Consider the following 27924-nt stretch of genomic DNA (forward strand, 5'->3'; position numbering starts at 1 on the left):
TCGTGCAAACCACGATCTGCAGCTGAGGAGACAGCTTCAGTAAGTCATCTACCCCCTTCGCCAAGCGCTGGGCTAGTCTTGTCCCTTTCCTATTCAGGACGTCATTTAGCCCACCTGCTACTATGACAACGTTGCGCACGTGGCCATTTTCCGCGCACTTTGCTTTTGCTCACTCCATGACAGAACCCAGCGTCCACCCTGGAAATGTCCCTACCGCCACTCTTTTATCGCCTTTCACCCTGTCCACAATTGCTTCTGAGCATCTAGCAAGGTTTGAGTTGCCGGCGATAATCACCACTTCACTCTCGCCTACTTCTCCTTGCTTCCCTTTGTCCTCTTCTGCGTGATTCCGACTAGACAAAGGGCATTGACGCCTGCTCTCCTCGTTTTTCCGCGTGGTGGCCTCAATGTAAGTACCGCTCTTTCCAGCTAACCCCTGCCACGTTGCGCCCATTCCACGTACTTTACTGGTACTCCCTCTTTTGTCACCTCGGGGGAATACGTTCCATTGTCACGAGCATTCTCGTTCACAATGGCGGCCCTGTTCTGCTTTTCCTAGGCTGCTTGAAGTCTTTTTTCCACTACGTTCGGTGTATCACGCTATCTAAGTGGGTCATTTTAGAGCTCTTCAACCTGTTTGACAAGCTTTTCTAGAAGAGCCTCCATTTTCTTCAGCCTAGCGCCGTCACCACAGTGTGTGCCGATTGACTCGACTCCCTCTCCATTCTCATCCGTCCACTCACTTGCCTTGATCTAAATCCTTAAAATGTCTAAATCCTTAAAATGTCGTAAAGTAATTCTCATCAATGTTATAAAAGCGATCAATGCCGCAGAGACTTACAGTATGACATGTTTTCGTACATGTTCAACCACGCGGCCACGCTCTCACTTTCCTGCCAATACACCCAGTAAAACCACTAATAGCTACTAGTCTTGCTGCTTCCAAGCTACCATTTAAAGGCTATAAAGACTCAGTGTTCCACCCGGTTGCACGTTTTAAAGCACGTGGTGCGAAAGCACGCTCTGATTATCCTGCAATACCAAATGTAGACGAAACGCACTCATGCACACGAAAAGAGAGCCAAAAAACTACCGAATTAAAATTTAGAGGCTAAAAAAGCCAGCAAATCAAAAACAGAAGCAACCTCAGAGCATTCAGAAAAAGTTATGATTTCGTCGTCGTAACGGAGCCCTAAAAAGCACGTCCATTCGCCACAAAATCTCAAGCCACCGACTTGTGGCCCTTGTTCGATAGCTCCACCTCGTCTGCAGCAGCAAGAGCCAATAGGCGTTGAGCACAGCGTCGGGATCCAAATTAAACGCAAACATGCTTCCGTCGGCTTTTATAAAGAGAGAATTCATTTAAGAGCGACCATATTGTTTTCTTTGCAATAATAAAGAACCCAGCCTCAGGTAGATATGTGTTAAACGTTATGACAAACATCACGGTTACCAAATGCATATTTGTCTTGCGTTTACTCCTCAACGTCACTCTTCGTGGCACACAAAGAGCATAATTGAAGTTTGGTAAAAACGTTTGCTCGTGTTCTACAAACGCTTCGTTTTGTGCAGTCAATAGGACCACTCTCGAAGATAGCCTAGACCAAACTGCGCTGATCTCCGACCTTGCAGAAAGTGAGATATTAATAACCCTGATAACGCTCTCGAATTACAGTCACTGTCGTTTAGCACGCACAGCAAGTTTCCTCGCTTCCACTAGTGGGTTTCGCGGGGGTGTCTCGCCGAGTAGACGTAAGCTGGGGTCTATCACATACATCTGGCTAGACAAGCGAAAGCACGAATAGCATAGTCAGGACAAATGACATTTATGAAGGACAGATAACACCACCACGGATAGATTGGTGGGAGGTCTCAGTGGCAGGCACGTACCCAGGGGGGGGGGGGGGGCCGGGGGGGCCCGGGCCCCCCCCGAAATCAAGTGGCATACCCCCCCCCCCCCCCACCCACGCCACCAACTCCTCACACATTCCTAAAGCGCCACCAGATTAATGTTGAGATGTGACAGCTGTTCATCGGTCAGCATTATGCTGCCTTTTTCACTCCTTTTAGACGGCGGTAGTTATCGGCACCTCTTGCAATGTGAAAGACAGGTTTCTCATAGATTCCGCACTAGCGCGATTAACTCGAGATGCGTTCAGTTGTCACCATCTATTCAACCGTCACGCCCATAGCTGTTGCTTTTGTTAGTTCAACCTTCTTTGTTTAGGCTGATCCTGGGACCAGGAGAGGGATGCGGCTGTTACTCAGCTGGTCTGTACTCTCATGGAACGAGTTGCAGCCGGAGAAAACGCCAATTGCGTTTAACTTTTCCTTTTGCTTCATTATTTTCTTGAGTTACGGCTCGCGGCGACCCTGGCAGATGCCCGGAACCATATACAGGTGATATGGGTTAGATAAGGTGGGAAATAAAATAATGTGAAAGAGCGTCCATCATGAAACCCTGCAATAACCCTTAAACCCATAAGCAAGATGACTGTCGCCCGTTACCTCGTCTGTGTTTCCCTAACTGTATAGCACTTTTCGTGCAAAATTGGCAACTGGAAACAAAAATCGCAAGGAGTTGAGAAATTAAGCGATATACTAAGGGAGAGAGCCAAGGCAACAACCAAACTGCAAGCAAAAACGAATAATAAAAAAGTTAAGCGTTGTTTATGAGACTATTTATGGATCAACATCTTTTTATTGAAAAAGGAAGTAGAGAAAACGCCGCCGTAAGTGGAGAACAATTGTTTGTTTTGAATAACGCTTCTACAGTTGTCGGTCGAACCGCCTCATGTAGCCACTTCTCTGCTGTGCTTATGTGGGTGTTTTGCTAACCTTTCGCGGTGAGCGCAGTACGTCTAGAATCGCACAGTCCTGCGCTCTACGCGGTTGTATGGGACTGGCGGCCGCACAGCGTTACGCTATTCGCGGAACTGTCAAAACTGATCAACAAGGCGAAAATAACTGATATTCGAAACTATAACATGAGAAACACTGAAAAAGCCGTGAAAAATGAACGCAGCCTGTAATCAGTAAAAAAGAAACCTGGCATAGGACAAATCATGATGTATGCACTAAAAGATAAAAAGGGGAATATCGTCAGCAATCTCGAAGATATAGTAAAAGCAGCGGAAAAATTCTAAGCTGACCTGTATACAGTACCAAGAGGAGTCACGATACCTCACTTAGAAACAGTAATGAACAGGATACAGAAACTTCTATTTGACAGAAACCACATTTGAAGCCCACAGAAACCCAGAAACCCACATTTGACAGCTTCTCCAGAGTATAAACACCTGGCATAGCGAATCTTGTTACACAAAGATGCTTGAGGTCTGCCTCACCAAATTACGCTGCCGCATTCCCTCCATAAATTTCTATTTATACAGGTCGGGTTTGGTTCCCTCTCCCCTTTGTTTATTTTGTGAGGAGGAGGATACGATAGAGCACTTTCTTCTATCTTGCCGCCACTTTGCTGCGTAAAGAAACAGATTGTTGGAGATCCCTTTTCGAAGAATTGGCCTGGACTTGACAGAACCTGCAATTCTTTCGTTCGGGGCGTCCACTTTGGGATTCAGCCACAGGGATGCATGCTTCGCTGTCCAAACATTCCTTACAGAATCTAAACGAATGCTCTGCTAAATTCTACTTTTTTATTACTTTTAAATTAATTATTCCTCATTCAGCAGCACCTTCCTGATTTTATTTTAGCCCGTAATTCAACCCTATTCAATGCTATTCGCATAGATATTAGGAAATTTATGCTCTATATTATTTTGGAATAATCCACCAATTTCTTGGCCAATCAGGAGCCACACGTGCCACAGGCTACAACAACAACAACAACAAAGGAACAAGAGATCAGGATCGCCAGTCGGCCACTAGAGACTGTGAAGGAGCACGTTTACCTAGGTCAATTAATCACAGGCAACCCTGATCGTGAGAAGGAAATTCACAGAAGAATAAAAATAGGTTGGATCGCATACGGCAGACATTGCCAGCTTCTGACTGGAAGCTTACCATTATTGAAAAGTAAGGTGTGCAATCAGTGCATTTTGTCAGCGCTGACACATGGGGCATAGACTTGAGAGCAAGTTAAGGATCGCGCAAAGAGCGATCGAACGAAGATTGCTAGGCATAACGTTGAGAGAGAGAAAGAGCGGTTTGGATAAGAGAGCGAACGGGTACAGACGATATTCTAATTCACATAAAGAGGAAAAAATGTAGCTGGGCAGGTCATGTAATGCGCCGGTTAGATAACCGTTGGACCATTAGGATTACAGAATGGTTACCAAGAGAAGGAGAAGGCAATCGAGGACGACAAAAGACTAGACGGAGCGATGAAATTAGGAAATTTGCGGGCGCTAGTTGGAATCGGTTGGCGCAGGACAGGGGTAATTGGAGATCGCATTGCAGGGAGAGGCCTTCATCCTGCACTGGACATAAAACAGGATGATGATGATGATGATGATACTGATGATGATGGAGGTGGTGGGCCCCCCCCCCCCCCCGAAAAAAAATCCTGGGTACGTGCCTGCTCAGTGGTCTCGAGGGGCGCATGTTGGGGGTGACTGATCACGTATTCTTCAGGTATTCTCAAGTTTCGTACTCCTATTAAGTACGCATCAGCTCCTAATGCGACGCTAACCACTCCCAAAACATTTAATTAGCCTGAAAATTATTACTGCATTCATTGCTGCCTTCGCCTTTTTTTCTTCTCCTCCGCGTAGCATACCACGCGGCCTATGAAGGTGTGTTTGCATTAAGCAAATGGTTATATATTTGTGAAAATTGGAAATAACTGTCACTATGATTTGGTTGAAATGATGCAAGAAAACTTCACCTTACGTAGAGTTCGAAAAGACTGTTGAGCCAGCCGCCATTTTTCTTTGTAATTTTGTTTCCTTCCCTCCTAAATTTTTTTTCAGGCTCAATAACTCCTTCTTTTATTTTCAATTATTTTGAAGTCCGCCACAGCAAATATGGAACAGTCGCTGTCTTAGTGATATCTTTCACCTTCGCATTTTCGAATATTGCAGAAAGAATAAACGTAAATTTGGGTAGTGTGCAGAGAAGAGACGCTGTGAGAATACGCACCCTTGGTCCTCGTATTTGAGCTGCCTGGCGAAGACGATGACGTCTCCCGAAGCATCCGGGTCTGCCCTGACCGCATTGTCGGGGATGGCGCCGTGATGTCCAGCGGGCAGCCAGGACAGCAACAAGCCTTCGGTTTCCAGCAAGTACTGGAAGTACCCGCTCCTCACTTTTCCTGAACTCGAGACGCAAGTGGGCCTGCGCATAATCTGGGACTTGTGGCTTCCAGAAGCGCCCCCGTTGTCGCATCAGCGTCTTGTTAATACCGACTGAGTCTGTAATAACAGGCAGCTGATACAAAGTTTGAAAATATCTCGGTTCACTCGAACAAAAGGAAACTAAAGGAATGTTTTCGGCCATTCTATGGAGCAAACTGCATGGTGTATGGATTCTCCTTGTTTGCATAATTACTGGAGGTAAAAATATTCAGTTCCACAAGTCCTGTAGTAGCATGCCACGTGTAGTCATGAAACAGGTTGATTCGCAACTGCTGGTGTTCCGCTGTAAGCCACGTACGCTTTGCATGCAAAGGTAAGGACAATGATGGAAACGCTAAATGGTAAAAATATCTCACTCAAAATTCGTCATCTAAAGGGTTTAGACTGACTTGGCAGATATACAGTTGCCCGATAAGTTTCAGTGAAACGAAGCTATCATGTAGGCCGAGGGCGAAGACACCGTATTTAAAGGAGCACCAAACAGAAAATCAAATTAACATATTTTATTAAATACAGCTCTGTACAACAACAAAATAGCGACTCTTACAGTGAGATGAAGTTTGGCAAGCCAGAAAAGTAAAAAAGAACTAGGCCAGAACAAATCGCTGCTAACCATCTAAATGTGCAGTAGATTGTGACATCTCGACAGCTGTGCACCACCAGCGAGCTTGCGCACACTGATTTATCGAGGCGACATTTCTACACCTGGTACTGCTTACAAACTTGCGATCTGGTGCACACGGCGATGTCGCTCGCGCACGTTCAACACAGCTCTGGCTTTCCGTCAGATACGGGTGGAGTTCAGCCACAATGCAACGGGGGGACGAAACTTCTGTCTTGCAGCAGAGCAGCTCAATGCTCTAACCTTTAGGCCATGATAGCAAGCACGCTTTTCTCTTGCAGAATTAGCTCTTTGAAACTGCTGGTGCGAGCGTCGGGTGTCGGTTTTTCGCGTTGTTGTCGCAGCCAGCACTGCGAGACGCTGTGTTAACTGTACTGCCTTCGGCATCGGCACACACATTCCTGGCTGTATTTCCTTCAGAGGTCAGTCCAGTTGTTTCGTCGGACGGACAACTGCAAAGTGTGTGTGCGCTCCGGCTAAATGCTATCGCATTAAAAGACGCAAAACCGGTGGCCACGCCCCCTTGAAATTGCTGCGCCAGTTCGCTGTGATGTCATAGATAATGATGGGGCCTCCGTGGGCCTATGTAATTTCTTATTATTATAAAGGCACTACGTTCTGATTTTAATGGGCCAAAGATCGATTTCTGTTGTCCCCATGTTTTCTAAAGTTTTGAAAAAAACTGACAAAAATTATCAAGATGATAATTTTTTTCACCGCACGCAATATCGTACCTGAATGCCAGCATTGGATTCCGCAAAGGTAGTTCTATGGAGTCTGCATTACTAGTACCAAAAGAAATGAACATATCAAACATAGAAACACATCAGCTTACTCTTGGAAAATTTCTAGACTACAGCACCTACGCAACTTTTGGCTCTCTGAGACACATGGTCTTTCTCAAGAAATTATATTTGTATCCTGTACGTGCCATACCGTATTCACTTTTAGCACCTTATATGACAGAACGCGAACAATGTGTTAGAAATAAATACTTCGCCTTTGTAGAAAATTAATCGTGGTCTACAACACAGCAGGGTTCTTGACCCCTTTTTATTCCATGTACATGTAAATGACATCACTCTTATTGATGCGCGCACCCAGCTTGTTTTTAACGCAGATGACACAAGCATATTGGTAACATCAGAAACTTGGATAACTTGTTTTATTTTGCAAATAACGTTTTAACAAATTTACTTGATTGCTCGATGAAAACTGCCCTTCGTATTAACGCTAAGAAATCTAAAGCAATATTTTTTTTGCACCTAAAAGCAAACCTGTACCTTCCCAAGACAATTTAATGCTGGGCTCCTCAAAATATTGAAATGGTTACTGAACTCAAAAGTCTAGGCGTTATACCTTCAAGTCGGATAACGTAGAAACAACTTTGACCAGCTATAAAAAATTCGTAAAAAAGCGTTGACACATTTTATCGGTGTAGGCAGTAATTGCAGCTAAACTTAAGCTTGCAATATCTCATTCAATTTTAAGATCTTATTAAAACGGCTAGAGTTTGGTGTCGTCAACATTCACGAAATAAAATATTAACAGGTTACTTGTGCTTGAAGAAAATGCCTTTCGTTGCACTAACGATGCACCGTACCTAGAGCCTAGAAGGAATTATATCGACAGCACAAGGTTATAACAGCACAACACTTTCACGTATACCGTCTATCACGCGCACTCCTCCTTTCTTTATTAAAACTTTCCATCAGTTTTAAAACGCGTTTCTCAAGTAACAGAACGTCCTCTCAACGTACATACTAGGAGACCAGAAAGATGATGCATTACTCCTCCTCGTGCTAATTACTTTGACCAGTTACTGCCTGCTTGAGTACCCACTTAATTGAAGAAATTTACATATACTGCAATATTAACATCAAACTTTTGAAGTATGTTTCGTGACAAGGTATTTTAAAAGTGTGTGCTTCTTCATACAATATATCTAAAATCTTCCTTTTATTCCTCATTATTTGTTTGTCTGACTTGTGATATTTACGTGATTTTTTCATTATCAAATCTTTCAATTTTTTGTTCACTCAGTATATAGAATTATTTACCATGATCGTAACATGGTTGTACGAGAACGCTGTTTTGAGGACAATTTCATAGCGATGACTCCATCATGTTTTATATGATGCTATACTAACGTGACAACTTCATTTTGTTATTCCTTGTGTCATGTAGCCTGCCCGTAGCTCTTTGGCTCCGTCAAGCTGTATGACACAGTTTTCTTTCCAACCACTAACACATGTTACACGCTGGAAAATAAAACCTAATTGAATTGAGTTGAACATAGCGAGCTTTGAGAACCTTAGCTAAGCACCAACAACCCAAATATCCAAAAATACTTAAATCTAATGTTGGACGAGGCAGCGCTGAGCTATCAGTGCCAAATTTCAAATTTCAAGTATGAGAAAACCTACCATTAAATTTAAATGAAATATATTTGTGAAATATGGCTTTATCAGTTTGAACTGGTGGCTAAACTCTTTATCGTCCCTTTAGGATGACCAAGCAGAGTGCTCACCGCTGCTTGTGTTGAAGACTGCAGGCAGTACTATTCGAGATATTTTTAAAAGTTTGCGTAAATCTAGGTAAACATCGGTAGCTACACTTTCCAAGCACCCTTTATGCAACAGGCTCCACTGTTCACGCACGGATGTTTACAGTGATGTCGAGAAGTTATAGACAACAACATCGCAAACCTCGCCTTTCAGGAGTTGCTTGTAGAATGGTTCCTCACGCCAACGCTTTAAGTCAAATTGACTATGGCAATTGTGGCTGCACTATACTTCTCGGACAACAGCATGCCTATCGTGTCGCCTCATTGTTGTCATGAAACTGTCTCGAACACGGCCCATAACGGATGCCCATAAGTCGTTCCTCCTGATCGGGCTAACGCATTGTCGAGTTTGACGTGGTGCCGTCGCTAAGAGCATCAACTGCTGCGGCCGACGATCCCAGGATCGGTGGTGGTCACTTATTCAAATGTTTTTATTTAATTTTGTCCTCATCAAGGTGACATCATTCTCTTCTTGCGGACAGCGCACAATTAAAATTATTTACCATGAAGTGGGGCATAAATATCCGTATAAACGCCTCTACTCTGGTCCATAATTAAAGACACTGATTAGGAGTGCAGCGTGCTTAGCAGATGTCGGTTGTTCTCGGCGTGTGTCACCATGTACCCGAGATTGGCTAACAGTGTGCGAAAAAAGCAACCTGCAGGCCGGAACACATGTTTCGCCAAAATGACTTCTTTTCGTAAAGGCAGCCTGCTCTTGGCCCAAAGTTCCTCATGTCGAAACTCTGGCTCTGAGCTGTGGATTTCTTTGCCCGCTCACTGTTGATCTATTCAAATCACTACGTTCGTGCAAGTCCCTCTTGTTTCGACATCGACTGACAGCATGAGTTTCATTCACACCACTCCCAGAAATCTACGGAGTGCGTTCTCATTTGGCATTGTAAGCAGCGACCATAGTGCTGACCTATCTTTCTGGTGCACGAGGCATGGCGTCCAAGCATCCCCTCGGTCGGCGCGCCCAGCGTAGTAGAGCTCACGGCCATCGAAGTTCACGGCCACCGATGACCGCGGATGGTGACCCTCAGCGACCGTCATCCAGTGTACTGCAAACGTGGCATCGTCAAGGGAGGATTTCATTTCAGCGGCTTAGCACGATCTTGCAACTCGTGCGGCATTTTCGGCTATTTATTTCAATACGCTCCACCAAGCACCAATATATTACACTATACTTACTACGTGTTAGTCCACACACACTTTGGTGTGTAGCATGATCAGCGCCATCACAGCCTATCTATTCTTTTAATGAAGTTTGAAATCTGTCGGCCTGTCCTTACAGCGATGTGCCGGGGTTCTCAAACGACAGATGTATAGCGCCAAGATTGAACGATGGTGAAGCTCCTGCGCAGTAGGTAGTCACTCAAATATTCGCAACTTACATATCTTGAAACAGAAAAGGATGACCCTTTCAAGTTAAATTCCATGCAATTGCAGCGGTAGCTAGCACAAAAATATAAACAGTAACCAAGCAGTTGACGAACTTTTTAGCTATGTCAAAACAAAGTATTCCTACTATGGGGTACAGCTGAATGATGATTGACAGAATTTGCGAAGGCCCGCGGTACTTGTTAAGCTTCCTGTTTATTTTTCTCCGTGGCTTTCCATCCCGCTCTTCCCAACAAGATCGCCTCACTAAACTTCTCTATACAGAAAGGAAGAAACAGGGCCGTGCCGAAGTCTTAGACTACCTCACCAACAAGTATCTCCCAGTGGGCCCAGTGCAATCTCACGGCTCCTACACCGGGGCCCCCAACCCCCCACTGGACGAAGACTTTAGTGTCGCTGAGATCCAAGCCGCCCTGCATAAATTAAACAGCCGTTCTGCCCCTGGGCCTGATGGGGTCACTAACAAAGCCCTCCGTAATCTGGATGATGCCTCCATCACCCACCTGACAGATTATATCAATGACTGCTGGCGTAATGGTGCCATTCCGCCGGCCTGGAAAACAGCAATGGTCATCCTTATTCCCAAACCTGGCAAACCTTCTAGCCGCGATCATCTTCGCCCCATCTCACTAACCTCATGTGTGGGAAAGGTTATGGAGCATGCCTTCCTCACGCGAATTAATACCCATCTGGAAGACACTGCAGCGTATCCTCCCTCTGTCATTGGCTTCCGGGCCCACCTGTCGACCCAAGACGTCATGCTACAACTTAAGCACCATATACTAGAAGATAGAACACGTACTACTAAAGCTATACTCGGCCTCGACCTCGAAAAAGCATTTGACAGCATAGCGCATTCCACCATTCTTGACCGCATCTCACGCCTTAATATCGGTGCGTGAGCTTACAATTACGTCAGAGACTTTCTCTCTAATCGCACGGCCTTCCTTTCGGTGGGGGATCTCCGCTCCGACGCCCAAACTTTGGGCAGCGCGGGAACCCCCCAGGGCTCCGTTATCTCTTCAATGCTTTTTAATCTTGTCATGATCGGTCTTGCCAAGGAGTTGCAGCAAGTGGACGGTGTCACCCACACCATATACGCTGATGATATAACCATCTGGGCCCACAAAGGCAGTGATGGCGAAATAGAAACGGCACTACAATCCGCCATTGAAACAGTCGAGACCTATATCCAAGGCACGGGGCTTCGCTGCTCCCCTGCGAAGTCCGAACTCCTCCTCTACAGGCCTACTCTCCGTGGCCGCCGTCCAAAATACTGCACCGCTAAACGCCATTACGAAGACATTGCGCTTCATCTCTCGGATGGCAGCCCCATACCCCTCGTGACCAATATCCGTGTGCTCGGCTTGCTCATAGAGGCGAACGGAGCGAATGGCATGGCCCTCGCCAAAATCAAGATACCATACCATCGTCTCTGACTCCCGCTCCGCCGTTATCAACTATATCAACGGCCGTATTTCACACCAAGACTTGCGCATCTTGCAACAAGCGCCCCACTCAACCGACCATCAGGTTACACTCGTCTGGTTCCCGGCTCATGTAGGCACCGTCCACCCGCACCTCCCCAACCTCAACGAGGTTATCCACTCCCTAGCGCGAGGCCTAGTTAACCGCGCGGGAGAAGGGGAGGCTGCCCCCACCGGTAGGGATCGCCTGACACGCTACAATGATCTTGTGAAGTCCTTCTACTTAGGGCGTAGAACCTTCCCCGGCCCACACAACAAACTATCCCGAGCGCAGGCTACAACTTTCCGCCTGCTACAAACCAATACTTACCCCTCGTTACAACTTTATAACAAGATCTACCCAGACATTTACCCCAATCCCACGTGCCATATCTGCAAGACACAGCCAGCCACACTTCCACACATGCTTTGGGACTGTACACACCAATACCCCGACACTAACCCCACGACCCTCTCGTCGAGATGGCACGCTGCCCTGCGTAGCCCCAACCTTGACGAGCAACTCTGGGCGACCCAGCAGGCCTGCGAGGCGGCGAAGAGGCAACACCTCGACGTCCCCACGTGGGAGGCCTAGGCCCAGCCACCATCTCTTGCTGGTTTCAATAAAGTTTATTCAGTCAGTCAGTGGCTTTCCATGCGCTTCGATGGACCCGTCACCGCATAGGACATTCTCATGTTGGTAGCAAATACTGTGTCACTCCTTCTTAAGCTATCGCACTCTGTTCGCGCTTTTTTTCCCCTTTAGTCTCTTTTCCTTTTCCTTTCCTTTTAGTCTTTACGACCTCAACTAAATATTGGCGCTGGTTACTCGCGAAATTGCTATACTGAGGCGCTGTGGGGATTTTTAATGGCAATAGGCAGGTCAACTTTGAAAAGTCTATGTCAAATATGGATTACATTAAAATTGTTAAACCTTCCTTTTTGGCCCATATACAACAGTCTTAGGGCGCGCTTCAAAAGTTTTCTCCTTACTGTGAATTGCCGCGATTTCATATTTTGAGAAAATAGGGGTCACTTCTTAGACGGCATGTACGAAAAGTGTGAACTATTTGGGGAAATTATGCGTTTTGAAAAGAATTACCGAACGTTGATCACCTCCCAAAATTCATAATTTATACAATGCTGGTAGTTGTTCCCATGGTCTCCTTGGTCAACTGCGCGCAGGACAATAGTTATATTTCATTGAAGTAGGGAGAATGTCGTCTGCGATGAATAATACATATTTGATCTTTATACACTCATGATAGCTTTTGTAAAAGCTAACTTATTCAAGCGTTCCCGAATGTCATACGGCCGCTATTGTCGGTATTTTCCAAATTACTAAGACAGGTTCACAAAATATCAATTTCTAGTTTGATCATGTTAAGTGCAGTGTGCGGGGAATCTTTCGTGTTCCAGTTTTAAATAGGAGTAATAAAAATAGTTGTCAGACCCTAGTTTTTCCATACTTTCATGGACCATACCAGGTGTGCAGTTTGTTTCTCTGGCGTCCTCTGTAATCTAGACGAAGCGACTTGCTTCTACTTCGTGAGAGGAAAGAGCAGGTTACGCCTTATTGTTAGGCAAAAATAAAAATATATGGCTTAGTTGCGGCGTTTGCAATAAATTACGCATGGACGGGTACCAGATCCCTTTGAAGTCTGTCGGCAAATCAAGTTTGTTTTGCAGAGAGCTCAGAATTTGCCACAACTAGATAGACTGCATCATCCAAAAGGCATATTGACACGTCTACTTGTTTATCTTTATCGGGTGACCATGTTTCCCCGCCGAACAAATGTTATCGCACAGCGCAGGACGCGCCTGCATGTATTGGAATATTCTGGAAGGTTATCGATGGCTCAATCCGCTGTCTGTGATCGAACCTTGTTTAATCTGATCGCAGGTATGCCCGACGCGAATATTGTAGAATTTGGCGGAAGTCACGCGGATCTAAGCGATTACTCTAGAACATTCGACGAGTGATGTATAAAAGCTAACGCGCTTGACGCTCTTGACCCGCTGATCAGATTTTGACGATCACCGACTGTGTTCGCCGTTGTCGCCGTTCTTTAAGTGCAGCCTGTTTTTGTGGGCACAGGTTCGCCCAATAAAAGTTGCTTTCGTCTTTCGCAGTATTACAACTGTGTTCTTTATACGTCACTACCACGTGACAATATAAACAAGCCCTCGGCCTACCGATCGCCACGTCTCACGAGAAGTTGAAATTGTTAGGAATGTACAACACGCTTGACGAACTCGTTGACGCCCATACAGTAACACAATACGACAGACTCGCGCAAATCAACAAGGGAAGAAACGTCCTGCAAAAGCTCGGTATCTCTTTCTCTGGGCAAAGCAGGGATAAATACGGCTTCCCATAAGAAACCAGAGAGCGCATCATCGTGCCCTCGTTACCCAGAAACATGCATCCTGAGCATCACCGAGAGCGGAAGAATGCATGAGCGAAAGCCCTACACAAGACGTTTTAGAACAACGTGGACGTGGTCTATGTAGACGCGGTGGAATATGCAGACGGATGACACAAGGCAGTCGTCGCCTCAAATCAAGCGGGCCGTCAGCTTACCAGCGGCAACACTAAAACAGGAAATTCGGAAATCGCTGAGGAACCGGCCATAGCGGTCGACTCGACAACGGTCAGCGTCGTAATCAGTGACTGTAAAACCGCGATGCAAACTTAGTCTCGAAAGAAACACTAAGGATCAGGACTAACATTCGCGGGGAGCGTGACGTTCACGTCATATGGACGCCCGCCTACTCGTCCCTTCCGGGCAACGAAAATGCACACACTCTATCTCGAGAGTTCCCGAGCCAAGCAGAGGTAGGAACAACGCGAGGCTCGAGTGCGGAGGGAAACCGCATGGTCAAATATAAGTAAATCACTAAACACTGCAGATCAGGGAGGCAGTATTAACCCCACCACACTCCTCCTTAACTAAACAGCAGGCGATAGCATGGCGCTTACTTCAAAGGCCTTCCCAAAGCCAATCGCTTAGAATCATTGTTACCCGGAACTGTATTCTGATAGATGTAAACATTAATCAGCGGGCGGACCTCCGACACATATTCTTGGATTGCCCCAACATAATGCAGGGGCGAAACAACACATTTACGAAGGCGGAGCAGTGGGAGACTGCTCTCCTCAGCTCTCGCAGCGAAGCCCAACTCATCAAGCAAGCCGAAGATGCCGCTATAGGATACAGGGGCTCCTAGCCGCCATGTAAGGGAGGGGAGATAAACTCATCTGACACCGTTTTCAATAAAGGTTGTTTCATCATCATCAGCGCAGAATTTATTCCGCCGTCATTTCATAACTACATGTGCCATCAGGTTGAAACTTATTAAAAAAAAATGCATGCTACAACAAAAAGTCTTTGTTAGAATGCAAATGCTTGTGGTTATAATTGACTTTTTCAAAAAAATGTATCAGAAAAGTACTACCAAATATGATGCCGTTCTAAGCTATGTTTCCGAATGCGTGAAAAGAACTCTGCGTCACACAATTCTTATATTTATCAGGAAAAGGGCATCCTAAAGGCAACTTATCAAAATATTGTAACCTTAATCCTTTAATTATTAGCATTACAAATAATTCTCTAACACTCGTTCTTTCGTTACTTCTACACATCACACGACGTCGTCCTTAGTGGATCAAATAAGGCACCTTGTTTCGGTTTCGTGAACACAAATGGCATTCAATGAGCGATGTGCAAGCAAAGCTTGCATATCGCTTTTAGCCTTTAGCCATGTCCCCTAAGACAATCTGTTCATTGTCTTAAATGAATCAATAAAGAAAGAAAGAAAGAAAGAAAGCTCTAAGTGTGCGAGTTTATTGAGGCTCTTTGAAATAAACTACTTATGCAAGCACTCTGGAGCGTCTGGAATCCATTTTAGGAGTGGCGAGGAATTAACCCTGCAGCTCTGGGGCAAGCAAGATCAAGCAAACATGTAGAAAAATACTCTGCCAAATTAGTGTGCGATGTCAAATACTTGTGGGTTGCATAGAACGTTTAATAAAAATTTCCTATATATGGTCCCGGGAATGTTATGTGAATTTTTTAGGCTATGCTTGCCGCTGTCCCGAGGGAACATTACTTCAAAAAAAAGTTACATTTGGCGAAAATAAGAGATACGTTAGTGGCTATGTGAACGCAAAATGGATAGTGTTTCTGTCCATTACGTCCTGTGCAATGAACTGCGTAATCAAGAGCTTCAAAGCATATCTGGTTTACTTTACCGAGCGGCACAAAATTTTGCACAAAGCCGTTGCATACACTATAAAAAGGGCCCGTTCTTTTCACTCATTTCATCATGTAAAAATGGCCAGGCTTAGCTTGGTTAAGCCAAGAATGCGTTCCGCAATATGCGGCCGCGCGCGACCGCGCCAGTTGGGGCCCAGCTTTTCCTCCGTGACGTGGATGGATGGATGGATGTTATGAGCGTCTCCTTTGGAACGGGGCGGTGGGTTGCACCACCAAGCTCTTGCTACTATCCTGCCTAATATTCTACCTGGGTTAAACAATCAAAAAAGACAAAAAAACACTATGAACTACCACGCCCAAATTTTCTGATCCCCTATTGTGAACTGTGCTTTTGTAAGTCTCCGTCTTTTGTCGTTTCCCTACTTTTCTTCCACCAATCCTCCAGTCACCTCTTACTAATGTCTATTGCGGACGTGTTTGCTTTACCACTGCTCCCTCTGAACCCAAGGGCTTCAAGGAGGCCAGTGGTGCCTAAATCGACCACTCGGTAGACGTCTTCACATTCTAATAAAACATGCTCCGTAGTTTTCCTAGCTTTACCACAGCAAGCACATGCTTCTTCTTCCTCCTTATATCTCGCTTTATAGGTGCGTGTTCTAAGGCATCCTGATCTCGCTTCGAAAAGTAATGAGCTTCCCTTTGAGTTATCATAAATTGTTTCTTTCCTGATTTCGTTTTTTTCCTCTTAAGTAGTTACTCATGGCAGGTTTCTTTTCCATTGCCGCCACCCATGAGATTAATTCAGCTTCTCTGACTTTCCGCTTGACCTTTGTTGTTGTGTTGTCCACCCTACAGGCCGCATACTTGCTGGTAAGCTTCCTAGTTCTTTTCCTCCACTGTGAATCAATGTTTTTCCTGTACAGATACCTGAACACTCTCCCAGCCAATTTACTTTCTTCCATATTCCTCAGCCGTTCTTCCTACTCAATTTTACTGCGAGCTTCCCTCACTTCAAAACTAGTCCAGCCCATATCACCCTGCACAGCTTCATTTGTAGCCTTCCCGTGAGCGCCCAATGCGAGGCGACCCACTCTTGCCTTTGCTTCGTGTTGTCGACAAATTCGACTTCCCCCTGCCATCTGCTAGCCGCCTGGTTAGCTCAGATGGTAGAGCGGCTGCCCCGGAAAGGCGGTGGTCCCGGGATCGAGTCCCGGACCAGGACGAATTTTTCTTCAACTATGAGGCTTTTCTTTCGAGGAACCCGTATGGGTTTCCTTTGTAGCAATTGCTGCGAACAGGTGGATGTCTCATTTTCCCTTTATTCATTGTGGTTCTGTAAACGGCATCTATTATAATAGTCAAAGCGGACAAGTTTCTATGTCAATTTGTATCTTACGTGAATTGGTTACGTTGTGTACAAGGGTTCTGCACAAGCCGTATTTCCACAATACTATATTTTTTTGAGATTGATGTGTAACATATCTATTTTGTCCGCTGTAGATGTAATATCAGGTGCAATTCACAGAATTGTGATATTATTTTTCATTGTTGAGTCACGGATTCTTAAACTTGATAGTGTCGTTTTCTGAAAATTTTCGATTTGGCCAATTTTTAATAAATAATTGACCACCTCAATTGACCACCTCAAGCGGCCTCAAGGTAGGTGCTGCTCTTTCCAGCTAACCCATCATCACCCTGCCTGCGTTCCACGTATTTCTCTGACCCTCCCGCGCCTGTCGCGTTGGGGGTCTGCGTTCCATTGTCACGCACTTTCTCAGTCACAATGGCGGACCTGTTCAGCTTTTCCTCGGCTGCTTCCAGTCTCTTTTCAACTACCTTCCCTGCCTCACGCTCCGTGTTTAGCTCATTTTTGAGCTCTTTCACCTGTTTGAGAAGCTCTTCCTGGAAACTCTCCATTTTCTGCATCCTAGTATCGACATCCCTTTGTGTGCCGGTTGATTCGACGCCCTCTCCATTCTCACCCGTCTCCTCATCTGCCTTGAGGGTCGCCCCCCGTACTGCATGCTTTATCGGCTTTCGCGCCATGTATTGCACGGCTTTTTGCAAATACTATAATACTATATCAATGCAGAGCACGTGCCTTCTAAAAAAAAACGATACGCACAGGATCCAAATCCTCAAAATGCCGCAAAGCAACTGTCACCACTGTTTCAAAAAACAATCAATATCGCGGAGACCAAAGGTATGACGCGCTCAACCACGCGGTCACGCTCTCACTTTTCTACCAAACACGCACAGTAAAACCACTAATAGCTATTTCTCTTGCCACTTCCAAGCTACTACTTAAAGACTACAAACACTCAACGTCCCACTAGGCTGCACATGTTGGAACACGTGGCACGAAAGACGCTCTAATCATCCTGCAAAACAAACGTACATGAAGCACACCCGCGCACCCGAAATACGAGACAAATAAAAAAAGGAAAGAAACGGAAAAACCTTCAATTACTATTTAAATGCAAAAAACCAGCAAATAAAAACAGAAGCAAGCTCAAAGCATGCACAAAAACTTATGATTTTGTCGTCGCCACGGAGCCCCGAAAAGCACGTCCATCCGCCACAAAATCCAAACCGAGATCCAAACGTCACGCGCCGGCGCAGCGCCCCTAGCGGGAGGAGCGGGAGTCAGGTGGTGGCTGCGGCCGCGCGCGACCGCGCGAGTTGGGGCCCAGCTTTTCCTCCGTGACGTTACGCGCCGGCGCAGCGCCCCTAGCGGGAGGAGTGGGAGTCAGGTGGTGGCTGCGGCCGCGCGCGACCGCGCGAGTTGGGGCCCAGCTTTTCCTCCGGGTGTCGTGACGTCACGTCATGTGCTTAAGTGGTGGCTGCCCGGCCGCGCTTAAGGGCTGAACTGAGTGATTGCAATATGCAACGCATAAAATTGCGGCACTATGCCTGCAAAAAGGGAAAACGGTGTGATCCCGTTTATCAAGCTGCGCGCTTGGGCACCGTCTGAAGAGTATGAAAGAAGAAGCGAGCAAAAGAGCGAGATTGTAATGTCTGCAGCGAAAATTGTGGGGTCACACAACACGAATGCGCAGTTTTCCGCCGCCTGCCCTGCAATTCCGGGTGCCGCTGTAGCGTATGCTGCAAGAAGCGCTCTGTAGTGTCTGTAATTGCGTGAAAAATTCGCCGATTAATACGATTCATCTTAATGCAAAATTTGAACGAAGCTCTATGCGTGATTTCATTTCGCGGTATACAGAGTCTAGTAATATGAGAGTGACTTGTAGCAACGTCAGCAATCGTAGAAAGTCTGATCTGCAGATCAAGCGCGTCGGCTTTTATGCGTGACTAATCGAACATTCTAACGTAATCGTTGCTGCCCCGTGTGCTCCAAAAAGTACTGCACAATTTGCTTCCTCATACAATCAGATCACAAAACAATCGCAAACCATGACATTCGAAACAAGTGCGGACGAGACCGAACCAAGCAACCACACACGCGCGAGGGAGAGCTGACGCAAGCAGACGATAGTACGAAACGAATGGTACACCAAACACCAGTGCGCATTGAGCGGTTGAGGGGGTCCGCATGTCACCAGATTCACTGGCGCACGCAACTGAAGAGGCTGCTCTCATCGGTCGCCGCCGCTCGCAGCTGGCGTCTTTCATCTCCCGCTCCATGTTCCCTCTTTCATCTTTCACTGCGCTCATTCGCTCGGTTACGCCACCTACACCAACACTCGCCGTAGGAATGGGTGCCTAAGGGCCGATTTACGCTCGAGCCGCCCATCGCCGCAAGCCGCACCGCACGCTTGCGGTCGCGCGAAAAATTGCACGTATCCAGCACTTGTGCACAAATTACCATTTACACTGTGTGCACAGTGTATACCTTACACATTGTAAACCGAAATTTGTGCACAAGTGTTTGATACGTGCAATCTTTCACGCGACCGCACGCGTGCGGTGCGGCTTGCGGCGATGGGCGGCTCGAGCGTACATCGGCCCTAAGAGCTGCGCTCTAAAAGTGAGTTACCAGGCATGCCAACAGTGGCGACAAGAGTTGTCTATTGCTTCACCCATTGGTGGGGGGTAAATCAGGATTGCCTCTTATACGTCTGCTGAGCAGGTACAATTGGGTGATGAGCCAAACGAGAACAAAGTGAAAGCGAATCTTGTTCTTCCCTTGTCCTCCAAAGCCGGATCATGTGTTCTCGCCTATCCTCTCACCGGATGGATGGATGGATGAATGGATGTTATGAGCGTCCCCTTTCCCTTTCCTCCGCGCAGCGCCATTGCGGTGACTCTCGCCGCTACCGTCCACTCCGCCCTCGCCGCGCCTTCTCCCGCTCTTGCGGCACTGCCGCGGTGCCGGCGGCGGGCACCTCTTGACGCCTCGCGCGTGGTCCACGGCTCTCCGTTCTTCCGTCTGCGCGTCGCGTGGTTGTGCAACTTTCAGCCTTGTCTCTCGCTTCTCCGTTTGCGGCGCGCGTTTCTCAGTAGCATTTGTCGCTTCTGGCAGCACTTGCACCTGGCTGTCCTTCTCCCACCTCCACTCTTGCCCTATACCTACCCTTACCTGGCGCAGAGCCATTGCAGTTGCTCGAAAGAAAGTTATAGCGTTTCGTCTCCTTACTTCTACTTCCCAACCCAACCTTGTGCGGCCACATTCTGTGAGTGAATGAGTGTGTGACCTCTACTGAATACCCCTGCAGATCTCCACCCGTTTCCTCATAACACATGAGAAGAAACATCAAATATTCATTGCTGATCTCCCTCCCCCCTCTTTGTGACGGTGACCGATGGCGACGGTGAGGTGGCGCGATGGCGCATCGCCGGAGCGCCGGGTCGATAGCGGAGGATCGCGGTGTGTGCTGCCCAATCCGAAACGCAAAATCGCATCCATTCGGCACTGCGCGTTCTGTATGCCGTTGCCAGTTGCTGAAATAACGCGGCAGCTGCGCTCAAAGATCGCATTACGAAGAAATGTAATCGTAGGCTCTCTGGAGACAAACACACGGAAGCAAGTGTAATTGAAAAGATAGAAATGTGTTTAAAAAAAGCTGATTAGTTTTGTGAGAAGTGAGTGCTTTTTGCCTTGTCTCTCAACAGATATATTCATTTGATAAAAATATAGTGGTACAATGAAATTGCATATTTGCTTAGTGACATACATGATACATACTTGCAATGAGCACGGTGCCTGTGTTCACGATAAAAAGCAACAGCTCATGGTTGGTTAAGTGCTTACATACATTTAACAGCTTTAATAGCTTACATTTAACAGCACGTGAATGCAAGGGTGCAAATACAAACCACTGCGATTCTGTATTTTAAATGCTGACATGAAGTAGACAGATTTTCTTGTCTTCCCTTTTACTTATTTTTAACATCTAATTTTAGAACTATGCCTTCCTTTTATGTTCGAGAAAGGGGATGCACTAGGTAAGAGAATCGCATGTTTAAGAAGTCATTATCGTTTGCTTGCATGCACACGAAACCCGTTCATTAGATTCGCTCGTGCCTCCCAAAGCGAAAACAAGGAGCGATTAAGGCCTTTAACTGTGTACACCGTGGTGCACGCAGTCTTAGAAGCCGGAGAATGACTCGGAATTGAAAATTATTTTAAAAAGGTGAAATTGTGGTTTCTCCTCCTGTGAAATAGGCATGTGATAGCTTCTGGAAGGTACGGGTGACTCAATCTACTTGCCAACCAATATGCTAGTGGAGGTAGAGGTGCGTTGAATGCAAGGAACTGAGAGCATCTGAGTATAACACTTGTTCGTCAATTGGCGGATGCTTAACATATAGTGTTAAGCAAAAGCCCCTTAGTGTCATGGCTTCTGCAGACATAATTTTTATAAGGCAAATTAAAATAAAAGCATTTTTGCACATGGTAAATTCCTGCACTTAAGCTAGAGTGCACAGTGAGACGATGTATTATTCTTCCCAGATATATATGTACTTGTTTTGAGACAACGATTCTGTGAAGTGCAACAATTTTTCTTACTTTAACGCATCTTAACCACTTCAGAACGAAAAAAGCTTTGGTTTCAGGTACTTGGTTCATTGTGCAAGTATTTGCATAGTCGCATGCAAAATTCATGTGCATGGAAGGGATATGTGAAACAGGACGGTGCCGTCCTCAATTTATGATTTGCTTCTTTGTCTTTTTCGGGCACATCCCTGCCTGTACTTATGCTTATGTCGCCTTCGATGCATTATATTTATCACATCTGATTCTTGGTTCATATCTCAAGCCATGCTATACTTTAGTTAGATTGCATATTCAACGAGTCACAATAATTGATGATGTAAATATGGAAGCTGCTCCTCAGAAGTATAGTATTATTACCATGATGGGAATAAAAAGCTACCATATATCACAAGAAATTTGATGCCCAAGATTTTATTTCCAACGCTCCTTTCAGTTTTATACTCACTTGCTACACACTAGATGATATTGTAAATTTAATTTCATTTATTTTTGAGAAAGTGAAACAGCACCAGGAAACTACTTTCGTGAGGAGGCCAACCGAATAGTAAATATAATACACCTCTGTGCCGCTTTGAGACCGGGCAGGATATTGCTGCAGAACTACGAGAAGACGCACTTAGCAACAATGGGGTGCAGCCCATACATGAGTACCTTTATATGAAATACAAGCAAAGCTAGCTAGACCTGCGGCCTCACATGAGAATATGCAACACATGTATGAATGCACTGTACTCTCAGGCAGGAACATCTATACGATGTAGAGGACGTTATCAAATGAGCTGCTGTCTTAGAATATGGCACACAAAAGACGTTTCTTGCACAATTTATCTAAATTACCAGCCCCATGCTTAGCAGCTCATCTGGTAAGATCTGTCATATAAGTGCACACATTTTATGCGAGAAATGTGTTTGCTGGCCAGTAATGTGGCGCATATTTCTGTTCGACTGCAGTGTCAATACTTCGTGAGTTTGCACACACTTGTTCTACGCTTAATATTTCATTGTATATTCAATTTTTGAAAATAAGGAGCCAATTGAAATTAACGGATATTTCTACACTCTAATACTGATTAAACTTTAGAGAATATACTTATGCTTTATTACAAGATGTGTTCTAAATTTCATGGGAATCATTCTGATCTGATTTTATGTGTTTGTCAGTATGTTGCTCAAATTATTGTTCAATTTGTCTTGTGACTGATCAGTAAAGATTTTGACCTTTTAAGAGAGAAAATGTTTCATTTGAGTAAATGACGACTACAGATTACATCCCATTCACCAAGCATAAGTGCAGGAGCTGCTTATGAAGCAATCAAATATTTTCCACATGTAAGTATTGCGAATACTTTCTAACGTGACCATGGATATACATCGTGATTTCACACTGTTTGGAATGGTACAAGCACTCTGTTCTGAAGGGGTTCAAGCACTCTGGTTGGGGGAGTAGAAACACTCAGCTTTGAGGAGTAGAAATACTCGGTTTGGAGGAGTAGGAGCCCTTTGTCTGGGGGAGTACTATCACCCCTGTGGGGAGTGTATTAGCCCTCTGCGGAAGAGTACTAGCACTCCCTTGTGGTGGAGTAACAAAACTCTCTCAGTAGGAGTTGACCTACTGTCTCTCAAATAGTGTCCATCTACTCTCGAAAAGAAAGTGAAATATGGGACAAACAGATAAACCCTCAAAATGAGTGCCCGGAACTGTGTTCTTAGAGTGTAGGCTGCACCGTAATGAACTGACAGACGTCGACCAGCAAAAGACGTGCTTTTATTCGAAACACGCTAGCTAATAGGGAAACGGGTTGGGGGAGTAGAAGGGAACAAAGTAGCGAAGCATGCGTAGCGTTCCACTGCGCAACTGCTGCGTTGCAGAGTGCCACATTTCTATTCCCATGGAATCCATAACGCTCCACGGGTATTCTTTCACGGGTGGAGCTACGCAGTTGAGGTTGAATATCTGTTATGTGATCGGTCATGTGAACTGCTTAAGTTATCTTTTACTTGATTTATTAATGTTCAATGCATCTAACAAATTTTTAGTACTTTTAATGTGTGTGTGACCACTGAAGCAAGCATCCAGAAAATCTGGACTTGCTTCTTTGATGACTAAAACACCTTTGAGCTTTGTGGCAAATTTTCAATTTATGTACCTGCGACCGCTGAAGTGAGCCTGCCTGATTATACTTTACACTATATGTTCCGGCACAATGCATTTTTATCAAAGCCTATATTATGTGTTAGTTTAACGTAGCAGGGAATTAAGTGCACGGTGCTTGGCTCAACTGCAGCCTTCTGTACCAGGCTTTGAAATGCCGTGGGCTGTACTCCTGGCCTTTCACCTGGTACTTCAGCTTTCGTATGACCAAATTGTTTGATCACCTTAATGGAGCGCTGGTATAAATGGTCAAGAGCCATGTAGTTGCTTTTAATCCTGCCCCACAAGCCGACGCATAACCAGGCCAAAATGACTTTGTTAGTGGTATCTCGGTAATTACAGCAGGCCTTCTGCACTGCTGGGGCACATTCTGAAGAACCTCCGTGTTATGTTATTATATAATCATACGGACGTCCTGTAGATGTTCTAAATCCACACAAATATGTCCCACATGCATCCTTTGGACGATTGCTAACACAAAAAGTCCCAGATGTGTCCTACATCCTGACATAAGTGTCCTCAGGACATACTCGGGATTATACATTAAAAATAATCCACACTTAAATTCGTCCTGGATGTCCCATTATCCCGTTAGGACGTTCATGGGTTATTTCTAGAAACATCAATTCGCGTGCATGGGATGACGCCATGGTCATCCAAGTATGATCAACAGGCTTTTTAGATATGTCCTAAGGGCGCTCGAATGTCCCGTTGCGGACATCTGTTCGACATCTGTAGGAGGTTGGTTGTGCAATAGAGGGTACCTGCAAAATACTTCGCAGAACTTGGATTTGCACCCACTATGGATCCATATGATTTTTTTTCGCTTTAGCTCAAGATTGTCCTATCAAAATTGGAAAGTTGGGCGTTGACACGTGAAACTTCGCTGAACTATGTAATCGAAAGATGGTGGTGTATTTTGCAGCAAAGTTACCGAATGTGGTCACGTTCAACAACTTTCCAAGACTAACGGGTACCAAAGATTCCACCGCGCATATCGCTAAAATTTCCTATACCATGGTGTTGCGACACAACAATCCCCGCAGATCGCAGCTCGGCCGCACGAGGCTGAGAGAAATCCTACTAACATGCGGAATAGATACGGGTTACTCCAAGCCGCTCCGTGCAGTATCTTCTCGAGTAGGTGTGACCGCTGATGTTTGACGTGCACCCTCCACACTATGATAATTCGAGGAATGGGACCTTCCTATGAGGCAGCTACTTGTGCCTGTTGGCATGCCACAAGTATGTGTAGTGCTGCATATAAAGGACACGGACGCAATAAAGAACGACGGGACACGCAAGGCGCTTCAACTTTCTCGTCAAGCATGGCGATGCCACCCTAGGCGACGTGTGCACATTGCTTGCCAATTGGGTGGCAGCTCATGCTATGAAGTTGTATAAATTCGCGCATTTTGATAAGGAGTTTTGGAGTACGTCCTGTCAGATGACTTCCTGTGCCGTTTGTGTCTACAGTAACCGCGTCCCACGCCCAACACCACCATGAAGGCTGAAACTGATAGTAGCTTTATCGGTCGTATAAACTTGCAAGCATTCGCTTATTAACTCAATTACCAAGCATGGTGTCAGCGCGTACAGGCTAACATGAACAGATCAGACTCGATGACCGCGGACCCTCGCTGTGAAAACGCTGGCGTGAGCAAGCGCGGGATCAGCAGCGAGCAAAGTGACCTCCGTGCTGTCTATTGTTTCAACGGAAACAGCGGCGAGAATACATCACGCACAAATGTATGAGCCTGCATATCGCTGTGAACATACGACGCGCAAAGTACGCAGTTGCTGGCGAAGTAGAAGCAGCTCCGCTCCCCCCCCCCCCTTTCCTGCGCTACCTCCCCACTTTTCTCCTTTTCGCGCGAGAGATTGAGCCGTGATCGTCAGTTCCTCTTGCGCCCAGTCGCGAAACGCGCAGTTGCTGCCGGGGCCTAACGCCGTTCCCCCCACCTTCTCTCGCATCCCCCTACAACATTTCGCGCGAGGGAAGACGGCGCATTTGCTCTCCACTTTTCTCCCTTGCGTGCGCCAGATTGCGCTGTGATGGCCGGCTCCCCTCGCGTGCTTGCACGCGCCCGTGCAGCAGCGTACGGCTCGTGGCGAAATTGTTATTACCCTTGGACTTCCTACGGAAGACCACGCTGATGCGAACGGAAAAAATGCGCCTAGAATGTCCATATATTTTCTATAGCAATAAAAGCTCGTCCACTGCGCAATGCACAGTACCTACCACAAGGGGCACTAGTTGAGCGCCGGATGCCTTTCACCTTGCCTGACAAGAACCACCTCGAGCAATCCTTAATTGCACTACATCTGCTCTATGACTACATGTGTGTACATATACATATATACATACGCTTGCACCACCATGCGCTGGGCACTGCTATACGCTCTACGTACACCAGCACTTCATCTTGAGCACACTATACCTTCTAGTTATCTTTTCCTTAGTATACGTCCGTATTTCTACTAAGTTAGACAGTTAGCTAGCCTATTCGCACAGACAGTGTAGACATACACGCACATTTCACAGGAATTTCAGGCTCTTCTTCCGTGAAGTTGACATCGCCGACGTTCCATAAGTAGTCTCCCGCGTCGAGGATTTCACCACGCAATGTAGCAGTGTGGTTGGCGCTTGGTAATAAGTCGGATATGTTTCCCCAGTCAGCAAAGCCGTGATGGTCTGGTTCCTCGTAAGCTGGAACAAAAAAAGAACAGTCGTTTATAAATGTACTTGACATATGACAGTGGGAGTTCACGAGTACAATGCAATAAGAGGTATTTCGAGAATAGAAACAAATATTGCAAATTTCAACAATATGAATAAATATGGCTTTCCGCAATTTGCGCTATACCATTACATAAAGGAAATTGAGTTGATTTTGTAGTTAAAGCATACCCGTGATATAACTGATGCATATTGTGAAATATTGCTAGAAGTCTTTACAAAAGGTGCTCTTCTGCAGTTTTTAAAGCGAAGATCGGTGGGTGGATGGGGTTCTTGGCAAGCTGGCTCAACAAGCGCTTAACACGAGCAGTTACTGCTAAAATCATTACGTTTCCCAATGGTTGTAATTAAACAAAGATCTGTAGGCACAACAGCCTGGTGCAGTAACAATTGGGCAACATGCACAAACTCCTAACGCACACGTAATTTTTAGCATTATTCTTCGTCTCTCTTGGCATCTAGTGCTTTGAGATTATCGAAGCCCATACTGATGCAAAGAGAAAGCGCCAACGCGTCTGAAAGCGCTTTTATAAATGACCTCGGCTTGTGAGCGAACGCGAAAGAATGACAGAGTGAAAGTATTCGGTGCCGTCACCTGATGTAAACAATACAAAGAACCACAATGGGTGCGAGATTTCAAGCGCTGATCGTTACGTCTCACTTTTGGCCCTCTTTGCAGTTTGAGAAGACTGAAGCCTTCACTGTGACACTTGAAAACGCGCGAATACGTCTAAAAGCACATCATGATTAATGTTCATCCTTGCCATCTTTCGCTCCTTTAAGCTATTGTGTCGAGGCAATCAAAACGAAAATTCGCGCCAGTATATCCACAAATAATAAATTCTGGGATTTTATGTGCCAGTTTGATAATGAGGGACGGCGCAGCGGGGGGTTCAAAATTAGTCTTGGCGACCTGGGATTCCTTAATGTTCACCTAATGCACGATACATGAGCGTTTGTGCAATCCGGCCCCATCGGAAGATAGCTGCCGCGGCCAGGATTGAACCGAGGACCTTGGGCTCAGCAGAGCAAAGCCATAGCCACTGAGCTGCCGCGGCAGGTGCAGCCATAAAAAGCGGCACGTTTTACAGCGAGCGCGGGAAAAAACAGTGCTTCGCTTACATTGCTGCCCACAGTGGGTCGGACCTGCGTTATATTTTTTTTATTATCCTGACAAATGCCCATCGTACGCGAAGGAACAAACCCAAAGTAGAGTCGACAACCAGGTTAGGAAGGATAGGACAACTAGGAAGTCGGCAACTAGGATATGGAATATCAACAAATGACGAAGCACAAAGGAAATGATAGACACGGAACGATGACGGTAGCAGTCTTACTATTTATTTTTCGACCAACTTACATACAACCGCACTGACAAAAATCTAAATAAACACGTACTCAGCTCAGCTAGGTTTAAAATAACTGATCTAAGCTCCCACCATATTCGTCAGTCTTAAATACTGCCAGTTGGGGTCACCGT

The 27924-nt window shown here is 45.8% G+C and overlaps 2 protein-coding genes across 2 annotated transcripts in view; both read right to left on the reverse strand.

The window, feature by feature from the left end:
* The window catches only part of LOC135920427 (uncharacterized), a 53120-nt gene that overhangs the window by 21388 nt on the left and 3808 nt on the right, over nucleotides 1–27924 (reverse strand). The window contains exons 3-5 of the mRNA XM_065454697.2: nucleotides 26241–26414; nucleotides 9429–9567; nucleotides 5101–5295 (exon numbers count right to left, since the gene is read on the reverse strand). Coding sequence (XP_065310769.2) covers nucleotides 5101–5295; nucleotides 9429–9559 — 326 coding nt within the window. The 5' untranslated portion in view covers nucleotides 9560–9567; nucleotides 26241–26414. The remainder of the gene's footprint in view (nucleotides 1–5100; nucleotides 5296–9428; nucleotides 9568–26240; nucleotides 26415–27924) is intronic.
* The window catches only part of LOC135920421 (PH and SEC7 domain-containing protein-like), an 82628-nt gene continuing 79060 nt past the window's right edge, over nucleotides 24357–27924 (reverse strand). Inside the window, exons 12-13 of the mRNA XM_070533210.1 lie at nucleotides 26241–26414; nucleotides 24357–24436 (exon numbers count right to left, since the gene is read on the reverse strand). Coding sequence (XP_070389311.1) covers nucleotides 24357–24436; nucleotides 26241–26414 — 254 coding nt within the window. The remainder of the gene's footprint in view (nucleotides 24437–26240; nucleotides 26415–27924) is intronic.

The sequence above is a fragment of the Dermacentor albipictus genome, chromosome 2 (genome assembly GCF_038994185.2).
Source record: "Dermacentor albipictus isolate Rhodes 1998 colony chromosome 2, USDA_Dalb.pri_finalv2, whole genome shotgun sequence".
NCBI lineage: Eukaryota > Metazoa > Arthropoda > Arachnida > Ixodida > Ixodidae > Dermacentor > Dermacentor albipictus.